General features: G+C 46.2%; 1 protein-coding gene and 1 non-coding gene across 5 annotated transcripts in view; one reads left to right on the top strand and one right to left on the bottom strand.

Moving 5' to 3' along the window:
• Mbtps1 (membrane bound transcription factor peptidase, site 1) overlaps positions 1–13,725 on the top strand; it is a 43,159-nt gene that overhangs the window by 17,640 nt on the left and 11,794 nt on the right. For 2 of the 4 annotated variants that reach the window (XM_048792570.1, XM_015496010.2), the window contains 6 exons: positions 5,844–5,988; positions 9,549–9,737; positions 10,215–10,387; positions 11,686–11,801; positions 12,402–12,558; positions 13,357–13,481. In XM_048792570.1, the coding sequence (XP_048648527.1) occupies positions 5,844–5,988; positions 9,549–9,737; positions 10,215–10,387; positions 11,686–11,801; positions 12,402–12,558; positions 13,357–13,481 (905 nt within the window). Of the gene's footprint in view, positions 1–303; positions 466–5,843; positions 5,989–9,548; positions 9,738–10,214; positions 10,388–11,685; positions 11,802–12,401; positions 12,559–13,356; positions 13,482–13,725 lie in introns of all 4 variants that reach the window. The other 2 variants (XM_015496009.2, XM_048792571.1) reach the window with 2 other exon arrangements.
• On the bottom strand, positions 12,973–13,045 carry Trnat-ugu. The gene has a single exon. It is a non-coding gene; the product is annotated as a tRNA-Thr (tRNA).

Consider the following 13,725-nt stretch of genomic DNA (forward strand, 5'->3'; position numbering starts at 1 on the left):
TTCCTGCAACCGGTGTGATTGACTTGGTTAATTTATTGGGGAAATAGGCATTAATTACTCTTAAATTTAGCCCAAACAGGCCCTGGCCCATAAGTCACTGAGTAGAGTGGCAGGGGTTAGGGTGTTTGGTCCTGAGGCCACTGTGGCAGTTGAGTGTGATAGTCTCATCTCATATGGGCTCTGTCAGTGATGCTCCTGTTAGATGGAAAACAAGGCTGGGGCCGCACATGTGCAGGCTAAGGTTAGTCTGATCTTCATTCTTCTGCTGAGAGAGACTGAACACATACTTTATTTTCTCACCAGCACAGTACAGAAGCGCGAGCTGGTGAATCCTGCCAGCATGAAGCAGGCCCTCATCGCATCGGCCCGGAGGCTTCCTGGGGTCAACATGTTTGAGCAAGGCCATGGCAAGCTGGACCTGCTCAGGGCCTATCAGATCCTCAACAGCTATAGACCGCAGGCCAGGTCAGTCAGCATCTGCCGCCCAGAGGCCTTCCTCTCCTTCACTGGGCTCTTGGGCTTTTCCTCTGCACAGAACACTAGCCTCAAAACCCAGCATTGGTTGCACACTCTGTGAGGCCATGCTGCTGCTAGGGTGCTGGCAGCAGAGTTTGTGACACTGTCACCTAACTGCAGTTCTGGTGTCTGTAATATAAATACTAGTGATGTTGCATCCACACGGTGGACAGCTTAGCTGATCATAGTACAACTGTGGACACTGATCCCTCACCACAGGGTGGACGAGTGTGGGCACCACTCTTGTTGCACAGCTTCCTCCTCACCTTCCTCACTGGCTCCGGGCCCAGACCCATGTGGGTGTGTTGTGTAGGTCTCTCCACCTCACAGGTCGTCTGTCTTCATTGTTGCTCGTGACTTTGACTCCTCCAGAGTACTAGTGCTGACTTTGTGCGCTGTTTCTTGAGGTGGATTTATCTGATGTCTTCAGAAAGGCTTAAGGTTATTTGTTTTTTACCCTCTGTATTTTAGATTTTTGAGTTTCACCACTAGCACAGAGAACCCCATTCCTCACCTAGCTCTCCCTAATGTTGACATGCCACATAAACAGCACAGCCCTCAAGGCCTGCACATGCACACTGACAGAGTGTGGTAGACCAATGAGCTGATGTGGTACTACGGGTCTTGCTTATTGTCCCATGCAGGCCCTCTGTTGGGTCTGGGCTCCCAGGGTGCACTTGGTCGTCATGTCACCTGTGTCTCTGAGAATCGCTGTCCCTAGCCCCCTCTTATTTATTCAGTTACCTATATCAGTATGGATGCTTGGAGGTGTTTTCTCAGTTATAATCCATTGATGTATATGTATCAATGATTATAATCCATTGATACTATAGTTTTGTTTGTTCAGATTGCTCCAGATCTGGCTGGTGGTAGCTGCTTTCAGTGTGTCTGTGTCTCCTTGGCGTATGTCTCCATCTTGTTTTCATTTTGGCAGTGGACATCCCATCATGCATTTCCACACTCCAGCATGGTGACAGTTCTTTACTTCAGTAAGAGGATGGTATTTGGAAGACCAAGGGCTGGCCAGGGGGTGCACATGTGTGCAGACACCATCTGTGTGTATAGTGGAAACGTGTTTGTGCTGTTTCCTGACTCTACCCAACACTCGAGTGCTTCTTAGCCTTCCCTTTCTGGTTCATTACCCCTTCCTCCCACAGTGAGAAGCCTGGCTCTCTTACACAGTTGTACTGATGTGTTTGCTGAGTCCTAGTAGGCACGTATTGAATAGTTTTAAAAAGAATTACTGACCCATATCTTGTAAATACCATTACTAACTAGAGTACAGTCCTTGTATATGCTGCATTTTAACTTCACCCTTACAGAATTGGGTCAAGCGGTTTTCCAGGGTTACTTAGGTCTTTGCTGTTCAGGCACATTGTAGCATTTGGGTTCCTTTATTTTTTTTTAAAATCGATATTTTTTTTAAATAAAAAAATTTTGTAGATGGACAGAATGCCTTTATTTTATTTATTTTTACGTGGTGCTGAGGATCGAACCTCACGCGTGCTAGGCGAGCGCTCTGCTGCTGAGCTACAGCCCCAGCCTTCAGGTTCCTTTTGGATTTCCCCACCTCCTGGTTGATTTCAGCAAGTGGCTGGGCATGTGAAGCAGTACCATGTCCTTCCATGTCCTTCCCTCTTCCACACACCCCTGTAACAGGCAGGCAGGTTTTTGTTCCTTCTTCAACTCCTTTCGCACAAGTGAGCAGGTGAGTAGAAGAGCCGCAGTGTCACAGTGTCTTGTCACTTTTCCACCTCCCAGGATCCTGGAAAGCGCTGCCAGCTCTTGGTTCCCAGCTTGCGCCCTGACAGCAGTGCCGTGTGACTGTGCCATTTTCCATGCAAGCACTCACCTGTGCACGGGTCAGAGTCAGGTGTAGAGGTAGCTTTGTTAGAATGTTTGTCTCCGCTTTTGTTTTGTATGTGGTTTTTTGTACTGGAGATTGAACCCAAGGGTGCTTTATAACTGAGCTATATCCCCATACTATTTCTTTTTTTTTTTTTTTTTCGAGACAGGGTCTCATTAAGTTGCGGAGGCTGGCTTAGAATTTGCAGACCTCCTGCTTCAGTCTCCTCAGTCGCTGGGATTACAGGCAGGTGCCAGATTATTCCACCAGCAGTGTGAGAATTCCCAAAGCTTCACGTTGGTTACTGTTTGCCCATCTGACAGATGAGTGGTGACTCCCCAGAGTTGTTTTAATACGCAGTTGTTTGGTTAGGAGTGGGGGACATTAAATGAAGTCTGTGCTCAGGGCATTTCTCCATCTTCCTTGCGAATTGTCATTCATTTCTCTTCCTATTGTTCTGAGGCTGTGTTGTACCCTCCATTTTTAAGTCCTTTATTAGAGACAGTGACCCTTGGTCAGTGATACATGTCGTAGATCTGTCTCCCAGTTTATTGGGATTTTGTTTTTGAATTTACATAAGGGTTTTTTTTTTTTTTTTTTTTTTTTTTGCCATGTTGGTAATTTTTTTTTTTTTGGTTGGGGGTGGGGGGCGGCTTTAAAAAATATTGTTATGCATTGCAATTATACCTAATAGTGGGGTTCATTGTGACAGGTTCATGTGTGTATGTGACATAACTTGCCCCATTTCATTCCCCAGTACTTCCCCTTTCCCTCCTTTCCTCCCTCTCTGGTTTTTACAGTGCTGGGGATTGAACCCAGGGCTTCAAATATGCTAGCAAGTGCTCTACCCCTGAGCGCATCCCCACACCACCCCATACTCATACATATGTGTATGTGTGTGTCTGTGTATATAGGCACACATTTTAAAAATACCTACATATGTTTGTTTTTGTTTTTGTTTTTTGAAATGGGGACTCACTAAGTTGCTCAGTCTGGACTTATCCTCCTGGTCTAGTCTCTTGAGTAACTGTAATTACAGGTGTGTACCACCACACGTGGCTAGTTTTTCTTATTTTTTTCTTAGTCAGATTTGTTAGTGCTTCGAATTGCTGCTGCCCCTGACCTTGAGTCCTTTTCTTTATTGAGTGAAAGGGACTCTTGCCCATCTTCTGATACTTGTTTGCTTTCTTCTGTTTACTTGAGAGTCCCTGATCCATTTGGAGTCTGTTGTACGTTTTGTGACATGCGGATCTAATTGTGTCTTTTGCCAAGTGTCCAACCACTTGTTACAGGTCCATTTGTTAAGGAGTTCACCCTGTGTCAGGGATTTGAGGTGCTGTCTTCCTCATGTTGTAAACTGATGTGTACTGGCATGCCCCTGGGTTCGCTCCTTCCACCCTCCGCGCCCCCCCACCCCCACCGACTGTCCGGTGGTGAAGACTTTCCAGTTCACTTCAGGGCCTGGTTCCTAGTGGTGTGTTCACTTTTTTCTTGGCTTTTCTTGAATGCTTTGTTCCTTCATGTGAATTTTCATATCGCCTTATCAAAATCCATAACAGAAGCTTGTTGGCACTTTGGATTTTATCAAGTTTTAAATGAACCAAGAATTGATATTTTTTGAGGATGTCTCTGTTCATTCAAGGCTTGTGTGTCTTCTGGGTTTGCAGCTGTCTGCCCATAGGTTTTGCACATTTTTTGGTAAGTTTAAGTATTTAAGCTTTTTGTTGTTATTATATCCTCTTAATTTTATGTCCTGCTTTCCTGTGAATTACTGTTTGAATCGGTTTTACTATTGATTCTCTCGGGTCTGCCAGGCACACTGACACACCATGGAGTAGAGACGGTCGTCTGTCTTCCTCAGCCAGTCCACAGCCTGTTAGGGTTTCTTCTGGCACCTTTCACTGCTAATACCTTCGGCAGAGGTTACATCTCACTGGAGACTGTTGGCTCCCTGTGTTGTTGTTGTCAGTGGAAATGCCTCTTGTGTCCCTCCATCAAGTAAGACGCTGGCTTTCTGATCAGGGTTGTGCATCAGTTATGGTAGAACATCCCATCACTTGCCATTTTCTTTCTTTTTTTTTTTTTTTAATATTTATTTTTTAGTTCTCGGCGGACACAACATCTTCGTTTGTATGTGGTGCTGAGGATCGAACCCGGGCCGCACACATGCCAGGCGAGCGTGCTACCGCTTGAGCCACATCCCCAGCCCCACTTGCCATTTTCTTGAGTGTTTTTTGTCAGGACTATGCATTGAGTGCTGTAGGCTTTTCCAGCATCTATAAAGGAATCTTTATGAATAGTTTAGAACTACTAATCTGACTTGTGATATTAATGACTTCCTAATACCAAACCAGTCTCACACTCCTGAAATAAATCCCGCTGCATTTTTATAATATTATTCTCTTAATGTGGTGTTGAATTCTGTTGGCTAAAAACAGTTTCTTAGTTGGATTTTATTAGTTGGCTTACACTGTTTACAGAGCATAGGTGCCAGTGAAGTTCACAAGCATGTCAGCTGGAGCAGGCACTCTGCTGACTCGTGCGATTGTAGCCATGTGGCCAGCCGTCAGGATTTTTGGAATTAAGTGGTATCTGTTTTAAATGACTGAAAGTGACACGTGCAGATTATACCTGCCTATGAAACTCAATAGTATCCCTAAAGACATTGTTTGGATTTGTCTTGGCTTTGTATTTACTGGGCCCAGATAATCTTTGTTATAGTGAGCTGATAAAGCCCTGTTTGTGTGGTTGACCTTTGAGCTAGGTAGCCATCCTTAGATGAAGAAGCTGAGCAGAGCCCGTGCCGCCACACACCGTGCAGCTCGATAGGCAGGTCCACAAACGCCTGGCCTTCCAGGGAGGTCGTCTCGGGTCATTTCTGAAGCACTGGCTTCCTGCCGTCCTCTTACCTGTGCATAGGTGACACTGGTTCTGTGCTAGGAGTGGCGCTGACCCTGCACAGGTTCATTCCAGGTGAGGGGACTGGGAAACAGGCAGAAGCGCAGGAGCACTCTTGCAGCAGTTCCCTCTAGGCCCCAGGGCCACGCCAGCTCAGATTTTGCCAGCAGTGCAGCAAGGATGCAGAGGACACATGTGAGGGAAAGGGACAGCTCCGGTCAGGGAGTCTGCAGAAATACAGCTTGGCCTTCCTAAGCTCCTCCTCCTGGCCTGCCCCCCAGGCCAGGTCTTAGAGAGTCGCCCCCGCCCCAGTAGCCAAGTGCATCCACCATGTACACATTTCTTCCTGGGAAGCCCCCTTGAGATTCAAGTCCAAGGTTTCCTTTGGGGCCGGTCACACACTCTTCTCTGGCAGCCGATCGTACGACAGTCCAGCAGGCCTCACAGCAGCCTCAGCAACACAGCCAGGTCCCAGAAGCCAGCCAGGGCAGTGCTGCAGGCAGGCCCTCTACTGTGTCCTGTCCGGCTCTGCTTCCCCTCCACTCTCTAGTGTGGTCTCTCTAACCCTCTTCCCTTGTTTCAGTTTGAGCCCCAGCTACATCGACCTGACTGAGTGTCCCTACATGTGGCCCTATTGCTCCCAGCCCATCTACTATGGAGGAATGCCGACCATTGTTAACGTCACCATCCTCAACGGCATGGGAGTCACAGGAAGAATCGTGGATAAGGTGAAACTTCTCTCTGACTTGGTGGTGACTTAGACAGGGCCCAGGCCTTGAGCTCTTAGTTTTCTCTTTCGAAGTTAAGAAAGGAAAGATACTCTTCACCTGTCTCAGGTGACAAAGCTATCACAGGTAGTGATTTGCCAGACCCTAAGTCTTTGCAGGAAGTCAGAACATAAAGAAACAAATTTCCCTTTTTTCCTCTGAGTTTGGCTCCTGTGATTTACAGGCACACTTGTGATTATTTTATTCCTTAATAAGCATAAGTGAGCCTTCCTGTTTAGAATGTATGGTCTTTATTTTGAATTTTGCTTTTATAAGATTTTGACTCTTTCCTGTGTCGACATTATCACAACAGTAAGGGGCAAGGAAGAGAGCAGAGCCCTCCCTTCCAGCCCCAGCGCACTAGCAGCCACTGTTGAGGGCTCTCTTCCCTAGCCCTTGTCGGAAGTACATATTTTCATGACCTTTGAATGGTAGGCAGACATTTCCTTCTTTAAGTGTACCAGTATACTTTCAATGCTTGTTTGGCATTATCTCAAGTTGGTAGACTATAATTTGTTCCCCGTTTCCCCTTGGGGGGATAGCAGGAGGCCTTCAGCTGTAAATATTTCACTATCTTTGCATGTATGCTTTTCTTTTCTCCTGAATTATTTTCTTAACATAAACTCCCTGGATTGGAATTTTGAATCAGAGGGTGTGAACATTGTTATATTTCTTGGCACATGTAACCAGTTCCTTTCCAAGAGAGTTCCACTGGCTTAGACTGCTGCTCATGGCATTAAGGGGAGGATGTTTCTCCTGTGCCTGCAACTGGTGGTACATCTTTTTATTTTTGCATTTCATGAGTTTTAAAAGTTGATATATAATTAATATACCATAAAGTTTACCCTTTTAAATTATGCATTTTGGTGGGTTTTAGTATTTTCACAAGGTTGTGCCAATATCTCATTCTAGAACATGCCCATCACTCCATAAAGAAACTGTGCCATGGGTCGGGGTTGTGGCTTAGTGGTAGAGTGCTTACCTAGCATACATGAGGCACTGGGTTCGATCCCCAGCACTACATAAAAATAAAAACAAATAAAATGAAGGTATTGTGTCCATCTACAACTAAAAAAAATATGAAAAAAGAAACTGTGCCAGCCAGGTGCGATGGGCATGCTTGTCATCCCAGCGACTGGGGAGGTGGAGGCAGGAGGATCAAGTTCAAGGCTAGCCTCAGCAGCTTAGCGAGGCCCTGTCTCAGAAAGTAAAAAGGGCTGGAGATATGGCCAGTGGTAGAGTACCCTTGGGTTTAATCCCCAGTACCAAAAACAAACAAAACCCCAAAACAACAAAAACTGTACCCATTAGCAGTCACTCCCTGCTGCCTCGCCTCAGCCTCCAGGCAGCCAGCCATCAGTTTACCCACAGTTGAATGGCGGTGTGTAGCACTGCCTTTCCCTGAGGGGCTTCTCTGAGCTTGTTTTCAAGGCCCCATTCCCTTTCAGGGCTGATCAGTGCTCTGGTGTGTGTGTGCCCACTGCCCATCTGTTGGAATGGGTGTGCCTTGGCTTCCTAGGTGGCTCGGTTTCCACTCGACATTCTGAGGGGATGCTGTGCACGAGGCACTTCTCAGCCGTTCCCGAGGTGGAACTCTCGGGTATATTTGCTGATTTATTTCCTTTGAGCATTGCTTCTTCATTTCCTTGGCCTGTTTTTCTACTGGAATTGGGATTTCCCTTGTCAGTCTTAGCAGGTCTTCCTGTTGTGGAGAACATGTGGGAAGTCCTGCCTGGCTGCACTTCAGTATTCCTTATTGTGGTGGGGTTTTATTTATTTGTTTGTTTTTGCTTCTGTAAGTTTTTTATTTTGATTTAGTTGAATTTTCATCTTTTGTGATTGCTTCTGTTTCAAAGATTAGAAACTTACACCTACAGAGAGATAAAATTTCAATTTTAAATTTGTTCTGATTTTCCTTTAATATGATTGCTAAATTTTCATCTGTGTTAATTTACATGTGCTAGGAGAGATGGAAGAAAGTTACCTTTTCTCATTTGCTGGCCAGTGACCCCAAGAGCATTCTTTCTTCCTCACATTCTGTGATGCTCTAGCTGGCAAATAATTTTCTTTTCGAGAATTTTTTTAAAATGCCAATTGACGTGGGCTTCATTCTTGCTCTGTGGAACAGGAGGAAGATGAGTGGTTTGGGTTTGTAGAAACCCGGCTGGTGGAGGAGCAGGTGCTTGTGTCTTCCAGGTGGTTGCCTCCTGCCTCCTGCTGTGCCTCCTCCCACCCCGGAGGGACAGCTGGGCAGTGGCCCTACAACTGCAGCGCCCTTCTCCAGCTGCCCGAGCAGGCCATGGGGTGTGATTAGGGTGCTTGGCATCCTTGACTTTTGATTTCTCTGAATTAGTGTGATTCTTTTCGTGTACAACAAATGGGTATCTAACCTGAAGGTGGAATGTTTTCTTTATATAAATTCTCTAATCAGATCAAAGTTGTTTATCAAAGTTCTTTGATATGTCATCCCAGTTTTTATTTTTTATCTTTTTTAAGAAATGAAAGTTTTTCCCTTTATTAAGGACTAGAATATTTTGTGGAGCTACAAAGTGAGGAAAACTGAACACTGAACAGTAGAAAGACAGTAAATATACAGTGTTTTCCAACAAGCCATAAACTATTTTCAACATTAATTTTTCATTTATTTCTTTAAAAATACATTCAAATGTATTTTTAAAATCAGAAAATACAAAAAGAAAAAAATGAACTCTCCCTAGTATACCTTGAGGAAGCTTGTTTCTCTGAAAAGAGGCACCTGGACTTCAGTCTCTTTCCTGTTATGTAAATATTCATATGCAGGCAACAGCCAATTATGTGTTTTGTATTCCTTTCTATAACACAATTAGTCTATGTTGCTTTTTAAGTGAATTTTAAATACACTTTAGATACCAGTACATATCAACCCACTTTGGACTCACCCATTCTTTAACAAGTTCAATTAAATCCAATGGGATGGATATAACTATGGAAATATCTTTAAGTAACAAGCAAAATGGCCCCTTTACTGGACGTTTTGTTTGTTTAAAAAAACAAAAAAAAAAACTCCACTGGAATCTAAAATATTAGACATGCAACATTGGGTCTTACAGGCAAAGTTACTAGGTCAAGAGGTGAACGTCTAAGTAATTTTGATACAATTTGCAAAAATGATTTCTGCATCTTACTAGCAGAAGTGGTGGTATGAAAGAGTCCTGAGAGCATTAACCCCTTCCTGAAATGTTGGGGAAGGAGAATGGGAAGGAGGCTGTGTCCTGTCCTGGACCGCGGCACTGTCACCTGTTTTTATATGGTGGGGAAAAGTCTCCATAAATTGGAGACTCCAAAATAGTGGTTTCTGGACTTTCTACTGCATATCTTCCAGACCCACAGGCTGCTTCTCTATTCATTAATTTCATTTTGCCTAATTAAGTGAAGTATTTCTCAAAAGCCAATTGGGTAATGTAGGAATGGAGGTCTGTCTGTCTGTCTGTCTGTCTGTCTGTCTGTCTCACTTCAGCCCCAGCCTGTCTCTTGTCCTGCAGCCTGACTGGCAGCCCTACTTACCGCAGAATGGAGACAACATTGAAGTCGCTTTCTCTTACTCCTCGGTGTTATGGCCTTGGTCAGGCTACCTGGCCATCTCCATCTCTGTGACGAAGAAGGCAGCTTCCTGGGAAGGTATCGCCCAGGGCCATGTCATGATCACCGTGGCGTCCCCAGCAGAGACAGAAGTAAGGACAGGCCAGGACATGGCACGTTTCTCTTTACCTTTTCCCATTCCCTGCCAGGAAGGGAGAAACCGGCATAATGCCCAGGGTCGTGGTTTCAAGTTCACAGGTAGGAGAGCCTCTAAGTTCAGAAACAGGGCTGTGATTCTTGAGCCGCTGTGCCAGCAGAGAGACCTCGTGCTGGATTTCAGGCTCGAGAGGAGCACATCAGAAGTGGGTCTTTCCGAGGAAGAAGCACGGGCTCCTCCCCTCTAGTAGTTTTCAGGAACACTGTGCCTTCATTTTAATCTTCAGCCCTGGAGAGTTTGAGGGTATCGGTTGTGACACATGAATGTTGCCTCCGGTGTTTGTTGGTGCAGATGGTCTTATTCAGATCATTTGGGTTAAACTGGTGCTAGAAACAAAATTTTTGACCCTGAACACTTGATAGTTTTTCCTGGGATGGGATATTTCAAGAGTTTTTGTTTGTGTCTTTTGAAGTCAAAAAGTGGTGCAGAACAGACTTCAACGGTGAAACTCCCAGTGAAGGTGAAGATAATTCCTACACCTCCTCGGAGCAAGAGAGTCCTCTGGGATCAGTACCACAACCTCCGCTACCCCCCTGGCTATTTCCCCAGGGACAACCTAAGGATGAAGAACGATCCTCTGGACTGGTAAGCAGCTCCCCAGCCCAGGTGCTCTTGGCACCTCCACCCTGTCCTTCCTTCCACACCAGGGCTGGGCACCTTGTTCCTGCCACAGTTGAGGGTCCTAGTTGTGCCCCAGGATACCTTTGTCACCTTTAAAATGTTTACAAATACAGTTAAAACAATTGCACAGTAAAAACTCAAGGTCATCCTCAGTTGCTTTTCCTTATCAGATTTCTCCCACTGAGTCAAGGGCAGACTAGATCTGAACCCTTTTAGTTTGCACCCCAGTCCTTTACATGTGGCCTTCTCTGTGTCCAGCTGAGTCCACATACTTGTTGATGCCTGCTAATGGTCCCCATGCTCCCCTGAATGCCATTCCTCATGTGGCAGACATGATCATCCTCTATAAACATGAACTGTCATGGTTTGCTTCAAACTCTCCAGTAACCAGCCACTCAGACTTGTTCACCTGGCCACACCCAAGTTCACATGGTATGACCTGCCTAGCCCGCCCCTGGCCCCTTGTACATCCTTGCCTCACTCCCGATGCCCTGCAGAGCAGCTGAGCTGATCTTGGCCCAGGCTCACCTGCACATTAGTGTGAAGTAGAAGAGTTCAGGCTCCTTGGGGCAAGCTGGAGCCAGGAGAAGCATTCAGAGATCTGACCACCGTGACTTACAGGACTTACAGGATCATTTTGCCTTTTAGACTTGGGGGTCTGAGCCTGAGACGAGTAGTGGAGGATGAGGGGGCTGGCAGAGCGGTAGGGGCCTGTGGGCCTGCTGCGTGCAGGGCACTGTGGGCAGGTGGAGTCTGAGGGCCGAGGGGCCCAGGCGGGCCTGGGTTTATCTGTGGGGTTTGGACAGACCGCGCACCCAGAACATGCAGAGGGAAAGCGAGCATGTTTGGCGGGGGGCGAGGAGAGGCGACACCAAGCTAGCTGCGTGTTGTCATACCCTTGTCCTGTGCAGCTTGCGCCAGCTCTGTTTCCATGGCTGCATGCTCAGCTCATGGTCAGATGCAGGTGGTTGCTAGCAATTTACATAAATACTACTGCCAAGGCAAAGCTTCATGCATATTTAAAAAAATTTCTTTGACTGTTTCTTTATTTCACTATCACTGCGCCGTGCCAGGCCCGTGACCTCCTCTCATTACCGTTGACTGCGTCGTCGGCAGGTCTAGGATGGCTGAGGCCTGTGCCAGCTGCTGGCGCCTCAGGCCTCCTCCACTCAGGATGCTGGGGGCCTCCTGAGCTAACCCTGTGGCTGGACAGGCCTTGGTGGCAAGTGAAGATGTTACTGCAGTGGCTTATTGCTTTCCAGGAATGGAGACCACATCCATACCAACTTCAGGGACATGTATCAGCACCTGAGAAGCATGGGCTACTTTGTGGAGGTCCTGGGCTCTCCCTTCACGTGTTTCGACGCCACTCAGTATGGTGAGCAGCAGTGTGCTAGCCAGGCCTCTTCCCCTGGAGTCATGTGTGTGCGTGTGTGACAGTGGACCTCAATTCCGGTGATAGGCAATAAAGGGGGCCTGGGGAGCAAGGCCAAGTGGGAGTGAGGCTCTGAGTGACAAGCGGCACAGTAGTGCCGAAGGGGGGAGGACAGGCATTTGTGGTCTTTTTGTTTTTAATTAAAAGAAGTTCTAGCAGTGTTATTCCCCCCACCAGCAGTGTATTTTTTTTCCACAAAAACCAGGCTGTCTCCCTTTGTGGAGGTAGCCCACATTCTCCCTGAGCGTGTGCTCCCTGCTTTCCTGACCACAGCCTTCTCACTGTGGGTGTTCCTCCGAGACAAGCGCTGGGTGTTTCTCTGAAGAAGAAAGGCAAATCAAAGACCACACAGCTGGCTGCTCCCTGTGCGTGGTTGTGCCCTGATCTTTAGTTTCCATCTCCTCCCTGGTGGCACAGGTGTCATAGAACAAGCTGTTGCAAATCAGTAACTTGAGGCACGGCTCCAGGAAAACACCACATTTCCAAAACATTGGTGTCCTGCTGTTCAGAAGTGACAATTATCGAATCTGGGCTTTGTTGCAGGGACTTTGCTGATGGTGGACAGTGAAGAAGAGTACTTCCCTGAGGAGATCGCCAAGTTGAGGAGGGACGTGGACAATGGCCTTTCGCTGGTTGTCTTCAGTGACTGGTACAACACTTCTGTTATGAGAAAAGTGAAGTTTTACGATGAGAACACAAGGTAATGATAGGAGCTGCTATTTGGATAGAAATTTGACATTTGGGGAATTAAACTCTATCCTGTTACTGGTCTTTGTAGGTAGCAGAGTGTGGTGGGAAGAGCTCTCTGTAGGCACAGGAGCACGTGGCTGTAAAGTGAGAGGCTCATGGACCCGAGGTGCCCATCTTGGAGGATTTCCATCTTTCCTCTTGCTCTTGCATACTTGAGTTTTTGAGTTTCTATTTAGTTCTTTTCATCCTCCCATCTCTGTTTCTGAATATGCACATTTACATGTACCAAAGGAACTGTTATCTGAAGAGACCATCTAGTTAATTATTGATGGAGGATTCCTAGGATATTAGAAATATCCTTATATTTTGAATTTTTTTTAATGTAACTTACACTTTTATAAGCTACTTTTTTTTTTTTTTTTTTTGGTAGTGCTGGGGATTGAACCCAGGGCCTTGTGCACACAAGGCAAGCACTCTACCAACTGAGCTATATCCCCAGCCTATGAGCTGCTTTCTTACCGCTTTTGCCTCATTGATTCCAGCTTGGTCTAGGCTGAGCAATTGTATGTGGTGCATTTTGATGAAGTACTGATTTTCATTTCATGAAATAAAGCTTTAATGTGTTCTGCATCGTGGTGAAGCAGTTACGTTTGTAGTATTCACAGTTAAGCTGATAGTTTCACTTGATGCTTGCTTGTATATGGATGGATTGGACTGTGGCGGGGGTGTTCACTTGTGTTGTGTAAAGGGGAAGTGTGCCTGCAGTGTTCGACCTTCTGCCTTCTCTGTGCCTGTCACACTTTTCCAGGCAGTGGTGGATGCCAGATACTGGAGGAGCCAACATCCCGGCTCTGAATGAGCTGCTGTCTGTGTGGAATATGGGGTTCAGCGATGGCCTATATGAAGGGGAGTTTGCCCTGGCAAATCATGACAGTAAGGCTGCGTGTGTGTGCGCGTGCGTGCGCGTGTTTTAAGAGGGTACATTACCACCAGAGCTGTAGGAGCAGAAGCCATAGGCCTTTGAAGTCTTAAGTTTCAGAGAGAGAGAATGATGTGGTTTCCTAAGTAAATTGGAGTCTGTGGAAAGAACTGTCAGTGTTTTTCATAAAGTGTGTCTGCAAAGCTGTGTATAAGCCACTCCAGTTTTGTCCAGGTTTTGGAAATGAAAACCCTTCCT

This window comes from Marmota marmota, unplaced genomic scaffold (genome assembly GCF_001458135.2).
Source record: "Marmota marmota marmota unplaced genomic scaffold, marMar, whole genome shotgun sequence".
NCBI classification, from domain to species: Eukaryota; Metazoa; Chordata; class Mammalia; order Rodentia; family Sciuridae; genus Marmota; species Marmota marmota.